General features: G+C 47.7%; 1 protein-coding gene across 2 annotated transcripts in view; it reads left to right on the top strand.

Moving 5' to 3' along the window:
* KCNN1 (potassium calcium-activated channel subfamily N member 1) overlaps positions 1-14,309 on the top strand; it is an 81,649-nt gene that overhangs the window by 57,432 nt on the left and 9,908 nt on the right. For both annotated transcript variants that reach the window (XM_079960726.1, XM_079960727.1), the window contains exons 5-7: positions 7,993-8,134; positions 10,872-10,982; positions 12,278-12,405. In XM_079960726.1, coding sequence (XP_079816852.1) covers positions 7,993-8,134; positions 10,872-10,982; positions 12,278-12,405 — 381 coding nt within the window. The remainder of the gene's footprint in view (positions 1-7,992; positions 8,135-10,871; positions 10,983-12,277; positions 12,406-14,309) is intronic.

The raw sequence follows: 14,309 nt of genomic DNA, 5'->3' as shown, positions 1-14,309 counted from the left end.
TTTTTTCAGGGCTGCCTGGTTTTCTCTGTGCGAGGAAGCAGTGAGTCAGGCCACACTCAGCCGTGAAGCGAACCGAGAAGGCTGCGTGATTCAAGCACGCATGCACACCCACTGCCAGAGGAGAGCCAGAGGAGACTTTGATCCCTTCCTGGCCCAGTGATGCCCGCTTTTCACAGGATCATAGAACTGCAGGGACCCTTAGGGCCATCTAGTCCAACCCCTGCAATGCAAGAATCACAGATTTTTGGGGGGTTGGGGGGGGGAGAGACAGAACTGCCAGGCAGCTAAATCTTGCCACCCCTGTTTATCATCGTCATCATCGAATCATCGAATTGGAAGGGGACTCCAAAGGTCATCTAGTCCAACCCCCCTGCAATGCAGGGATTACATCATGCCACCTCTGTTTATCATCATCATCATCATCATCAAATCATAGAATTGGAAGGGGACTCCAAAGGTCATCTAGTCCAACCCCCTCCCCCGCAATGCAGGAATCGCAACTAAAGCGTCACTATCGTTATGTATGGCCCACCTTTTCCCCTGGGAACGGGACTCAAAATTAAAACCAACGCAGAGAAAATGCAGAAAGCTAAAGATCTATCGGAGATAGCAGTTGGGGGGGGGGGAAAGCAATTAAATTATAATAGAACTGAGAACAATATAAAACCGAATCTTTGCAAGCTAGCAAAGCTGATCTAGCGAAAGCGCCATAGCGCCATTGAAAGTCCTTTCCTGGGAAGCAGTCAGATTTTCCACGATGTGCCTCCTGCATTGCAGTTGCGGGGTTGGACTAGATGACTCTGGGGTGGCCCCCCTCCCGACTCTGCAGATTCCCCCGCCACCCCTCGCATCCTTTTCCGATGTTCCGAGCAAAATGTTCAACGGTTCACAACCGCCGCTACCCTTCCCTGGGCAAGGAGGGCTGGATAGAGCTGGGGGCGGAGGTCTGGGGGTCCGCCAGTTCTAGCTGTGCAGGGTGCATAGAAAGAAAGAAAGCAGCAATCCTAAATTCCTCCTCTTAACATTGCTTGGCGTAGTCAGGCTTGTCTGGGTCTTTCTGTTCCTTTAGTTTTTTCCCCTCTTGGGGGCAAATTTCTGCATTCCTCTATCCCAGTCTTACTCCCTGCATGCCACTCCAAAGCACCCTCTTCTCTGCTAACTTCCAGTGCATCTCCCAAAATCCACCACGCTCCATGCTGGTTCTTTTCCAAGGTCGGGGAGGAGGTTATTCTCTCTCTTTTCCTTTCCTTCTCCCTCCCCCCCCCTTCCTTTTTTGCCTGCAGAGATTCGCACTGAAGGGTTTTGCTGAAAACCGTGAACTTTCTTTACTCAGGCCACACAGTTCACCTGCGGAACTCAGTGCCACAAGATGTGGCGGTGGCCACTGTTTTAGTCAGCTATAGAAGCAGGGCAGGCAGCAGGCAGATAGGTATTTGCAGGGGGCACTGCAATTCGTGCATTGATTACAGACACAAGTGATTGGATAAAATTTTGCCAAGCTGAATTGATCTCTTCGGAAAAGCCGTACAATTTAACAATTCAAAACTCAGAGAGCACAGTTGTGGGCCTTATTTTAGTGGAAATTGGTAGACTATTGAAGAGGAGGAGTCAACTCTTGGTAGCCATGGTGTCTAAATAGAACCTTCTTGTTCAGGAATAGTCTATCTCCAAATAGTAATTGCTGGAACAAGCAGGATTCGCATGCAAGCCCAGTTTTGTTCCCTCCCCCCAAGGGTATCAGAAGTTATCTATTGGATTGCCAGGTGGTTTGATCCAGCCGGGCTCCCTTGTATTAAAGACTCATCACACTCATTGAACTTAATGGACCTTTCTAATTTAGGCCACATTCGTAAAATCCTTTTAAAGAACCAATTTAAACATTCATATATCCCCCCCCCCAAAAAAAAATCAGTGTGTGTACGAGCAGGAAGGTGTGCAGAGGAGGGCAACCATGATGATAAGGGTCCAGAAATGAAGCCTTATGAGGAACAGTTGAAGGAGCTGAATATGTTTAGCCTGGAAAAGAAGAGACCGAGAGCAGCTAGGATAGCCATCAAAAATAGGGATGGAGACGCTCCTTCAGGCAAGACAGTTCAAACATTTAAAACTTCCCAATAGAGGGCGGCCTTCTGATGTCTTCTAAAAGTCATATAGTTATTTATTTCCTCGACATCTGATGGGAGGGCGTTCCACAGGACGGGCACCACCACCGAGAAGGCCCTCTGCCTGGTTCCCTGTAGCTTCGCTTCTCGCAGGGAGGGAACCACCAGAAGGCCCTCGGAGCTGGACCTCTGTGTCCGGGCTGGACAATGGAGGTGGAGACACTCCTTCAGGTCTACTGGGCCAAGGCTGTTCAGGGCTTTAAAGGTCAGCACCAACACTTTGAATTGTGCTCGGAAATGTACTGGGAGCCAGTTAAGATCCTTTAAGATCAGTATTATATGGTCCTGGCAGCCATTCCCAGTCCCCAGTCTAGCTGCTGCATTGTGGATTAGTTGTTGTTTCTGAGTCACCTTCAAAGGTAGCCCCACGTAGAGCGCATGGCAGTAGTCCAAGAGGGAGAAAACCAGAACCATAGCTGTCAACCTTCCCTTTTCTTGCGGGAAATTCCCTTATTCCAGCGCCGTTTCCCCGCTGCTTCCTGCTGCTATCCCAGATTGTTAGATATCCCGTAGACTGTCCCCGGGACAGGTGAGGCTGCTGATCCCTTATTTTCGAGGCTGCTGATCCCTTATTTTCAAATCTGAAAGTTGACAGCTATGACCAGAACATGGACCACTCTGGGAGACAGGGAGCAGGCAGGGAGGGTCTCAGATGGAGCTGGTAGACAGCTGCCCCGGACACAGAATTGACCTCTGCCTCCATGGACAGATGTGAGTCCAAAATGACACCCAGGCTGTGCACCTGATCCTTTAGGGACACAGTTACCTCACTCAGGATCAGCGAGGCCCCCACACCTGCCCGCCCCCTGTCCCCCAAAACAGTCCTTCTGTCTGGTCAGGGCAGATGCATTATTCCCCATTTCTTCTGAATACACCAACCTTATTTCTGCAACATTGCAAGGCATTCCTTGCCCGCTCTGGTGAGAGGAGCCCTGGGCTCCTGCCCTGAAGGCGCTGCCACCTTCCAGCGAATCAATAGCAATCCTAATTAGCACCACGAGCAATTAAGTCACACTTCCCCCCATCCCCCCCCCCATAGCGCTTCTTCAAAACTAATCTGCGCAGCTTTAAACGCTCCTTCGCTTTCCTCCAGTCTCCGGAGAGCAGTGATGCTCAGCTCGGCAGAATAAATCCCTCTGCGGGTATCACTCTACTCATCTCACATTAGCGCTAATTTGCTGTGTGCGTCGGAGTCGGGCGTTAAATTGCAAAGCCCTTTTCTTTCTTTCTTTGTTTTGCAAAGCGTTGTTGACATTTCCCTGTTCCCCCAGGACCCTACAAATATTCACAGGGGGTTTTTCCGCTTTTCCCTTACTGGCTTGTAGGCCTGTTTGCTCGGGATTGGCACTCAACAGCCGCTGGTTGAAACAAAACAAAGCAGCCTTTCTTAACAACCCAGAAGTGTTACATGACAGAATCTTAAAATTGTAAAGTTAGAAGGGAACCCCAAGGGTCATCTAGGCGAACCCCCTGCAATGCAGAAATCTCAGCTTAATCATCCCTGACAGATGACCTTCCAACTTCTACTTAAAAACCTCCAAGGAAGGAGACGCCATAATCTCCCGAGGGAGACCATTCCACTGTAAAATGACTCTTAAACTGCCGGAAAGTTCTTCCTGCTGTTTAGTCAGAATCTCCTTTCTTGTAACCTGAAGCCATGGGTTCGAGTCCTACCCTCTGGAGCAGGAGAAAACAAGCTTGCTCCGTCATCCATGTGACAGCCCTTCAGATATTTAAAGATGAGTATCCTATCCCTAGGGACCTGGGTGGCACTGTGGGTTAAACCACAGAACCTAGGGCTTGCCGATCAAAAGGTCAGCGGTTCAAATCCCCGCAATGACGGGGTGAGCTCCCGTTGCTCGGTCCCTGCTCCTGCCAACCTAGCAGTTCGAAAGCATCTCAAAGTGCAAGTACATAAATAGGTACCGCTCCGGTGGGAAGGTAAACGGCGTTTCCGTGCGCTGCTCTGGTTTGCCAGAAGCGGCTTAGTCCTGCTGGCCACATGACCCGGAAGCTGTACGCCGGCTCCCTCAGCCAGTAATGCGAGATGAGCGCCACAACCCCAGAGTCGTCCACAACTGGACCTAATGGTCAGGGGTCCCTTTACCTTTACCTTTACCTCCTATCTCCTCTCAGTCTCCTCTTTTCCAGGCTAAACATCCTCAGCTCTTCCAACCATTCCTCATAAGGTTTGGTTTCCAGACCCTTGATCATCTTGCTTGCCCTCCTTTGCGCACCTTCCAGTTTGACCTAAAAGCATTCTGGATCTTCCAAAAGAAACACACAGTTTTCATGTATTCCTCCCCCCTCTCCTCACCCCCCGGTAGCTAAAGCCCATATGTTCTTATATACCGCACAGCCAAATGCAGATTTTTCTAGGTTTTCCATTCCCAGGCTCCTAAAATCCTAGCTGCAGCCGTGTCACAACCTCTTCAAAGTGACAAGCATTCGTGCCATCCATCGACAAAGGATAGCTCAGTTGGTAAAGCATGAGACTCTTTATCTCAGGTCATGAGTTCGAACCCCACATTGGGCAAAAAGATTCCTGTATTGCCGGCTGCTGACCCTCGTGGTTCCTTCCACCGCTCTGATTCCACTGTTGTAAGTCGAGGACCCGCTTGAGGATAAGGAAGAGACCAGGACGCAGTATATTAGGTTAATGGGCTAAAAAAGGCCACAACTTTATTGGTTACAGCATGTGAGTGGTATTGGCTTAGGCTTATGCATTGGTCACAACAGAGCGTGACTCCACCCCCTCAGGAAGGGGTGAGTCTAACAAGGGTTAACCACCAGTAGGAGGGGCCTGTTGATGCAAATACAACTGTAAGCTCCCCCTGATGTCACTGGGGGTCGTGCCATGGCCCTAGCCACCAGCAAGGGCGTCAGACAGGATCCACGACCGCCGGATTCCTTTAATGGAATACCCCAAAAGTGGAGGGGTAGGCGATGGCCACACCCTGCCCTCCAATACACAAACATATTCCAATGCCTAACCGCCAGTACCCGAAAAGTTGTGGCGATTTGCTACGAGATAGGTGAAAAACGTGGGTGGCAGGACGCGGGTGGCGCTGTGTGCTAAACCACAGAGCCTAGGACCTGCTGATCAGAAGGTCGGCGGTTTGAATCCCACAACGGGGTGATCTCCCGTTGCTCGGTCCCAGCTCCTGCCAACCTAGCAGTTTGAAAGCACGTCAAAGTGCAAGTAGATAAATAGGTACCGCTCTGGCGGGAAGGTAAACGGCGTTTCCGTGCGCTGCTCTGGTTCGCCAGAAGTGGCTTAGTCCTGCTGGCCACATGACCCGGAAGCTGTACGCTGGCTCCCTCGGCCAGTAAAGCGAGATGAGCGCCGCAACCCCAGAGTCGTCTGCGACTGGAGCTAATGGTCAGGGGTCTCTTTACCTAGGCGAAAAGCCAAGTGGCCACTGCGAATTTGCCAGCTGGATAAAATTCCTACCAGGTCCCTTGGGCAACAAAGGCGACCAACCACAGGTCCATAGCAAGGTCAAAAACAAAACGATGAACTAAAGGGAGGGTGGATGAGTGACCTGACGAAAACCAGCAGCGCAATGAGGGGGAAGCACTGCCACAGCCGCATTTGAGCAGCTAAACTCTGCCCCCAAGCCTCCGCCCGATTGGTTGGCTGCCAGGGGCCACAGCAGGGCAGCCAGGGCAGCTGAGCAGGGGCTGGAAACCCCCCTGCTAACTCGGGAAACGGCTCCCGCTCACAACACCTCCCCTCTGAAAGGAGGAGAGGCTTTCTGTGACCTGTTCAGTCATTGCAATTGAGGGAAAGCCTGAGCTGGTGGTCTAATGACTTTAGAGATTTCTTGGTATTTTAGGGGTCCAGAATAATGAGGCCTGAGGGCATTTCCACTAAAGATGGGGAGAATGTTCCTCAGAGCTCACAACCCCGACTTCATTGTGATGAGATATATGCAATGACCTCTGTAAAGATCACTTGACCTTGTGGGGGACGCAACGGAGCTGAATGTTGGGACATCCAGGACAGGAACGATGGAGAACTTACTCACGCAGTGCAGTTAACCTGTGGAACTCTCTGCCACAGGAGGCAGTGACGGCCATCAGACTTGGATGGCTTTAAAAGAGGATTGGACAGATTCATGGGGTGGGGGGCTGTCAAGGGCTACTAGCCAGGAGCGCTATGCTCTGCAGGCAGCAGTGCTTCTGAATGCAGGGAGGGAGACATATCCGGTGCTAGGATCCTGCTTGCAGACTTCTCATTGGGGAATCTGGCTGGCCACTGTGAGAACAGGATGCTGCTGGGCCACTGGCCTGATCCAACAGGTAATAATAATAATAATAATAATAATAATAATAATAATAATAATTTATTAATTATACCCCGCCCATCTGGCTGAGTTTCCGCAGCCACTCTGGGCGGCTTCCAATTGAGTGTTAAAAACAATACAGCATTATTATTATTATTATTATTCCTAGCTGAGACCCTTCTTATAGAATACAGCGGTACCTCGGGTTACATACGCTTCAGGTTACATACGCTTCAGGTTACACACTCCGCTAACCCAGAAATAGTACCTCGGGTTAAGGACTTTGCTTCAGGATGAGAGCAGAAATCATGTCGCAGCGGCAGCAGGAGGCCCCATTAGCTAAAGCGGTGCTTCAGGTTAATAACAGTTTCAGGTTAAGAACAGACCTCTGGAACGAATTAAGTACTTAACCTGAGGTACCACTGTATTCCCTTGCGTATGATGACGCAGATTGAAAAGGCTTAGGGAAACAGAATTTTGAGGAGGAACAGTAGGACTTTCTTTTGAGTAAACTTGCATAGGATCCATCTTCAAAAAGAATGGAAGTAAGAGAATCAAACATACTGATTGGGAGAAAAGCAGTCTTGACTTTGTTGTACCCAAAGAGGAATCTTGACTTATTTTTTTTATGAAACAAACAAAACCCTTCAGTCTTTGAGCTGCAAAAAAAAAAAAAAAAAAGTTAGCGGGTGTTCATCCAGTGGAGTTCTCTGCTTGGAAACCCAAAGAGCAATCTTGCAACCACAGCTTTGAGAATGCAGGAATGGACACTTTGAATGGTGTTGCTAATGCTCCGAGGCTGCCACAGGGATGGAATGAGAAGCCATATTTAGAACCAATGCAAAATATAGGGCAGGAAAGGGATTCCCCGGGTCTGCAGAACTGAATTTCCAAACCACTGTTGGCTAAGATCAATGCTTCATTCACAGTCCTGGAGCAAACATGCAATGTGAAATAACAGCTGTCCTTCAAATGGGGAGGGCAGGAATTGCCCTTATCTGAATTTTGCAATGCAGTCGGCCGACTGAATATTGTGTGCAAAAAAAATTAGGGCAGTGTGTGCTTTGTGGTGCATGCACTGGTGAAAACAACCTGACGCCCTGTCATATTACAAAACGTTGCTTTGCAAGAAGATGCGTCTCTTAGTCAAACCCAATGCAAACATTTGTATATTAGGAGAAATTTGCACCAAAAATGCTGCCCAGTTTTCACGAGGATATACATATATCGCTGGGCAGATGAGGAGAACTGAATTTAAAATGAGAAACCAAAATCAACAAGTTCTGATGCATTTTGGATCCACATTTAAGGCGACAATTTACAACTGAAATACACCCAGTCCGATGCAAAACTCTTCCATCCTCTGTGGCAGCCTGCAGTGGGCAGAGATTGGGCATGTGGGGGGGGGGGGTCCTACTGTAGCCCCACCCTCACCCACTCCAGTTATGTGTGGGGCAGGCCTAGGGTGGAAGGGGAAGAAGCCAAGAAGGTTTTGATGGAGACTTTCCCCCCCCCTCTCCTTTTACTCTCTTTCGGCCCAGATACCACGACAAGCAAGATGTGACCAGCAATTTCCTGGGGGCCATGTGGTTGATCTCCATCACCTTCCTCTCCATCGGCTACGGGGACATGGTCCCGCACACTTACTGCGGGAAAGGAGTCTGCCTGCTCACTGGGATTATGGTAAGTTACCATCTTTCCTGCTGCTGCACAGATTACCCTTTGTTTCTTACATTTCCCTGTTCTTCCTTCCCTGTATGTTCTGCCTTTCAGCTTGTAAGTCTTCTTTTTTCCTCTTCCCTCCCTGTACCTCTTTCCTTTCATGCCATGCCTTTCAGAGACTTGCCTAGCTTTAATTTCAGGTGTAGGTCAGCGATTGAAAACAACAACAACAACAACATGGTGCCTGTGAAGTTAACTCTTTATTCAAAACAGCGCAGGTTTGGTGACCCAAGCAACTCTTCCCAGTAGGTCCTGCCCCAATGAGGCAGTTGCAAGTAATGAAGGTCCCCACCTTCCCACAACCATCTAAGTCCTCTCCAGGGTTTTTCTCAAGCAGTTGCAAACTGAGGCTGGATTGACACTGACCTGTCATTAGAGATACAGTGGTACCTCGGGTTACAGGTGCTTCAGGTTACAGGCGCTTCAGGTTACAGACTCCGCTAACCCAGAAATAGTACCTCGGGTGAAGAACTTTGCTTCAGGATGAGAACAGAAATTGTGCGGCGGTGGCAGCGGGAGGCCCCATTAGCTAAAGTGGTGCTTCAGGTTAAGAACAGTTTCAGGTTAAGAACGGACCTCCAGAATGAATTAAGTTCTTAACCCGAGGTACCACTGTACTGTTCTAAAATATCACAGGGCATACATGTAAATTGGATTGTTTTGTTTTTGTTTATACAATTTTTATTAAATTTTCTCCTTTACAATTTAGAATATTCATTTAAACAACCTTAAAATACCAGTGACTTCCCTTCTCTTTCCATGGTTCATTTTGCACAGCATAAATCCCTGCATATTTTATATAAACTAAACCATTCAGTATTCCATTATTACTTCCATCAAAACTTATTTACACTGCTGGATTTCTCTTAATGCTGCCAATGTCTCCAAGTGTACACAATCCCCCCACCCATATATTCAATAAACAATTCCCAATCTTCTTTAAATGTTCTTCTTGTTCTCTTTTTCTATAAGTTAGATCTGCAAGCTGCGCATATTCCATCAGTTTAAGTTGCCATTCTTCTTTGGTCGGGACCTCACTCGTTTTTGAGCTAAGAAAACATGGGCCGCCGTAGTGGCATACATATATAACGTCACAGGGCACACTTGTAAATTGGATTTTTTTTTTTTTTAAAAAAAACCCTTTCTTTCTTTCTTTCATCAAAACGCTGTTTCCCATCTGTTCTCTGCAACACCCTCTAGTGTCACATTTTATTAACGCCCTATGAATGTTGAAAGTAGGATGTCATGTGTCCATATAGGTATCAAAACCATTCCATAACGCTTCCTTAACATTAAAAACCATGTGTGTAGATCTGCCCTAAGTCTGTGCACAGCTGAGCTCTAACATGCTCTGTCCATTTCACGGAGTGACCTGGGAGGCCGGGCAGGGGGAGAGATGGTCACAGCAGGAGGGGGGGCCTCCCTGGATTCTTCTTCAGCAGCCGAACTCATTGCTGCCTCTTGGGCCCCTTCCACTCCTTCCTTCTCCTCTGCTGTTGTTGTTGTTGTTGTTTAGTCGTTTAGTCGTGTCCGACTCTTCGTGACCCCATGGACCAGAGAACGCCAGGCACTCCTGTCCTCCACTGCCCCCCGCAGCTTGGTCAGACTCATGCTGGTAACCTCGAAAACACTATCCAACCATCTCGTCCTCTGTCGCCCCCTTCTCCTTGTGCCCTCCATCTTTCCCAACATCAGGGTCTTCTCCAGGGAGTCTTCTCTTCTCATGAGGTGGCCAAAGTACTGGAGCCTCAACTTCACAATCTGTCCTTCCAGTGAGCACTCAGGGCTGATTTCCTTCAGAATGGAGAGGTTTGATCTTCTTGCAGTCCATGGGACTCTCAAGAGTCTCCTCCAGCACCATAATTCAAAAGCATCAATTCTTCGGCGATCAGCCTTCTTTATGGTCCAGCTCTTGTTCCCAGACTATGAATCACTGCTTAGAAATATACAGTATAAGATTTACAGAAGATTGGAAGAAACAAATGAATTATTTGAAGAGCAACTGTAACCAACAAATTACGCTAGCAGGACTACAAGAAGTTTTGTAAGGAGAAATGTATGAAGCATTGCAAAGTAGAGGAAGAATAGAGATATTAGTTATGAATTAAATGTAATTGTGGAAGTAAGAAACGTGTATTTAGTGAATAGATTGGAAAATTTTCAGATGTGATTGATGGAAGTAAAAAAAATATGATACAGTGGTACCTCAGGTTACATACGCTTCAGGTTACATAAGCTTCAGGTTACAGACTCCACTAACCCAGAAATAGTGCTTCAGGTTAAGAACTTTGCTTCAGGATGAGAACAGATATCGTGCTCCGACGGCGTGGCAGCACCAGGAGGCCCCATTAGCTAAAGTGGTGCTTCAGGTTAAGAACAGTTTCAGGTTAAGTACGGACGTCCGGAATGAATTAAGTACTTAGCCCGAGGTACCACTGTATAAGATATGAAAGTATGTTTAATTAATGTTGAAAATGATATGTTGAAAAACTAATTAAAAAAAATATTTTTTAAAATATATATATATATATATATAAGTCCACCCCTTAGAGATTTTGGTAATTGGATGGCATGTTACTAACTTAAATGAAAATATGGAGCACACTCCAGCATCCTTGGATATGGCTTTCTTCAGCAGGCAGGCATCCAACCGGTTTGGCTTTCCCTATTCTAACCCACCCTCTTCCTTGTCCTGCAGGGTGCAGGTTGTACAGCTCTCGTGGTTGCCGTGGTCGCCCGGAAGCTTGAACTGACCAAAGCGGAAAAGCACGTCCATAACTTCATGATGGATACACAGCTATCAAAGCGGGTAAGAGGTGCAGCACCCTCGGCCCCGATCCTCAGCATAGACAGAGTGTGGGTGGTAGTCAACCCTTGTCCTGCTCAAGAGTAAACCCATTGAAGGTCATGGACACAAATAACTTGGGCTAATCCACCTGGGACGCAGGTGGCGCTGTGGGTTAAAGCCTCAGCGCCTAGGGCTTGCCGATCGAAAGGTCGGCGGTTCGAATCCCTGCGGCGGGGTGCGCTCCCGCTGCTCGGTCCCAGCGCCTGCCAACCTAGCAGTTCGAAAGCACCTCCGGGTGCAAGTAGATAAATAGGGACCGCTTACCAGCGGGAAGGTAAACGGCGTTTCCGTGTGCGGCTCTGGCTCGCCAGAGCAGTGATGTCACGCTGGCCACGTGACCCGGAAGTGTCTCCGGACAGCGCTGGCCCCTGGCCTCTTAAGTGAGATGGGCGCACAACCCCAGAGTCTGTCAAGACTGGCCCGTATGGGCAGGGGTACCTTTACCTTTACCTTTTAATCCATTTTCCGTGGGTCATCTCCAACGCTGGTCATACTCAGAGTAGACCCATTGAATTCAATGGGCATGAGAACGTGAGGACCATGAATTTCAATGGGTCTCTACACGGAAGATCTTTACTTTGAAGAACAACCTCCTCTACTGCCATTTTATAAAACGCACAGGATTGCTGTTCCAAAGGCAATTCCTTGTAGCGGCCATTCAGAGAATCAAGACTTGACTCTGTGAAAACAGTAATATTTATTTATTTCATAATATGCATGCACCCCTTGTTTTTTTTTAAAAAAACCCTCAGAGCAGTGTGAGGTGTGTGTATGTGTATCACAATAAAATGATCCAATAAGGAAAATTAATAGCAACGATTTAAAGTTAAAAACAAACTAAAAACAGATTAAAACTCACACCACCTTTCTAAATATCTGGATGGCAAAAATCTCTTTAGCAGATGCCAATAAGGGTACTAGGATATCAAAAGGCAGGGAATTCCAAAGTGTAGATGCTGCCACACAAAAAGACCGAGTTCTTAATTAACTCTGAATAGTTAGCTTTCTTAAGACACGGGTGCAACTTAGCATCTTCACAAACAATCCTTCACAGGGTCAAACTTGGATTGGTTGGTGATAATTGAGAGCTATCGCAATGGGAGCAAGGTAGGATTGGTAAGAGACTGTGCCGTCACGAACTCCAGAGAGCCTATTTTTTGGAAGAGCGCCGCTCACCACCTCAGACTTCTCCTGCCTGTCTGATGCCCATCTCCTTTTCTTTCCCCCTTAACCTCTTTCCCTCCCCAACCCCCCAGGTGAAGAATTCCGCCGCCAACGTACTCAGGGAAACGTGGCTGATCTACAAGCACACCAAGCTGGTGAGGAAGATTGACCATGCCAAAGTACGGAAACACCAGCGTAAGTTCCTCCAAGCCATCCATCAGTAAGTCAAACATGTTTACCTGCTTCAAACCCCACCCCACCCAGTGCCTGCTGCTTCCTGCTCCCACCCACCCACCCTCCATCCCCCTGTTCTGTTGTCCAGGTCTCTCCCTGACTTGGGGGTCCCTGCCTGAAAGGAGGGGAATCCGCCCCACTAAGTACGATGCACCGTTCAATCGTTGCAAAAATCTGCTGCTAGCTGGGGGTGGCATTGGGTTGTTATACGAAACCTACCCGTATCGTGTGGGAACGTTCAGGGATGCAGGAGAGGATATATTGTCTGATTATAGCCTTTCCAACTTGTGTTAACAAGTTCACAATTTTAGCAGAGTAACATTCCCCTTTTTAAACTCACAGCGGATGCGTTTGCTCAGGCTCGCTAAAGCCTCTATAATAACTGTTCTGGTATTTTCCCCTTATTCCCTCATAAAAGATAAGACACGACACAGTCTTCTATAAAAGTATAAAAAGAGTTTACTCACATTCTGTTCACAACTGGATGCCAGAAGGCAGACTTAGCTTAGAAAAGTAACATACACCTGGAAACTATCCCATAAAGAGACAGTCCCTTTGTCCTTTCTTGGCTGAAGGCCAAGAGAGCATCTTTGGCTAAGCCGATGTTGCTTCTTCAACGAAAGTAGTCATAGAGAGAGAGAGATGGCTGCCCTGCCCTGTGCTTTTGTCATTACCTGCACAGGTGAGGCCACACCCACCTCTAGTCACATGCAGAGGAAGTCTGTCCCAGCCCAGAAGGAAACAGGAAGTTTACCTGCTGGCTGGACAAACATTCCTCCCCATGCGCAAACATGTTCACTCTAGGAATGTTGTACTTGACTGTTCTTGTGTTTCACATGCCACATATAAGGTCTGTGTGAGAATGTTGTGGCTAGTAGGAGAGGATATATTGATTAAATACTGTATTATCCTTCCTCACCCACACTAGTGAGTCAGTAGCAGAGTCCATTTTCTCCAGTATATTGCAAGAAGCTAGTTGGTAGATTCGTTTGGATCTCTGTACTTAAGCAGTCCAATCTGGCTTGTCCAGACTGGGTTCGATCTTGGTAAATTCCCCTTTATTCCCTCTTTAAACAATAAGGACACAACAGTCTTCTTTTAAAAGTAATGATAAGAAGTTTACTTACATTCAGTTCACAGTATGATCCCGAAGGCAGGTTTTAGCTTTTCATAGAATCATAGAATCATAGAGTTGGAAGAGACCACAAGGGCCATCGAGTCCAACCCCCTGCCAAGCAGGAAACACCATCAGAGCACTCCTGACATCTGGTTGTCAAGCCTCTGCTTAAAGACCTCCAAAGAAGGAGACTCCACCACACTCCTTGGCAGCAAATTCCACTGTCAAACAGCTCTTACTGTCAGGAAGTTCTTCCGAATGTTTAGGTGGAATCTTCTTTCTTGTAGTTTGGAGCCATTGCTCCGTGTCCGCTTCTCTGGAGCAGCAGAAAACAACCTTTCTCCCTCCTCTATGTGACATCCTTTTATATATTTGAACATGGCTATCATATCACCCCTTAACCTCCTCTTCTCCAGGCTAAACATGCCCAGCTCCCTTAGCCGTTCTTCATAAGGCATCGTTTCCAGGCCTTTGACCATTTTGGTTGCCCTCCTCTGGACACGTTCCAGTTTGTCAGTGTCCTTCTTGAACTGTGGTGCCCAGAACTGGACACAGTACTCCAGGTGAGGTCATCCTTTTAGCTGCAGAAGAGAGTGTGAGTTTATCCCATACGGGATATGAGTTTATCCCATATGTGCTGCTGGCTGAGAGCCAGCAGAAAACAAAAATACATCAAGAGAACATCATCAAGAGAAGCAAGAGGGCCGTGTGACCAGCCCTTTTATGGGGTCTCCTAGGGTCACGCCCATCTACCTGGTCACACGCAGGGGTGT

Source organism: Podarcis cretensis (assembly GCF_951804945.1).
Source record: "Podarcis cretensis genome assembly, chromosome: 18".
Classification (NCBI taxonomy): Eukaryota; Metazoa; Chordata; class Lepidosauria; order Squamata; family Lacertidae; genus Podarcis; species Podarcis cretensis.
The sequence above is the reverse complement of the archived record's forward strand: the minus strand, read 5'-3'. Positions and strand labels throughout refer to the sequence as shown.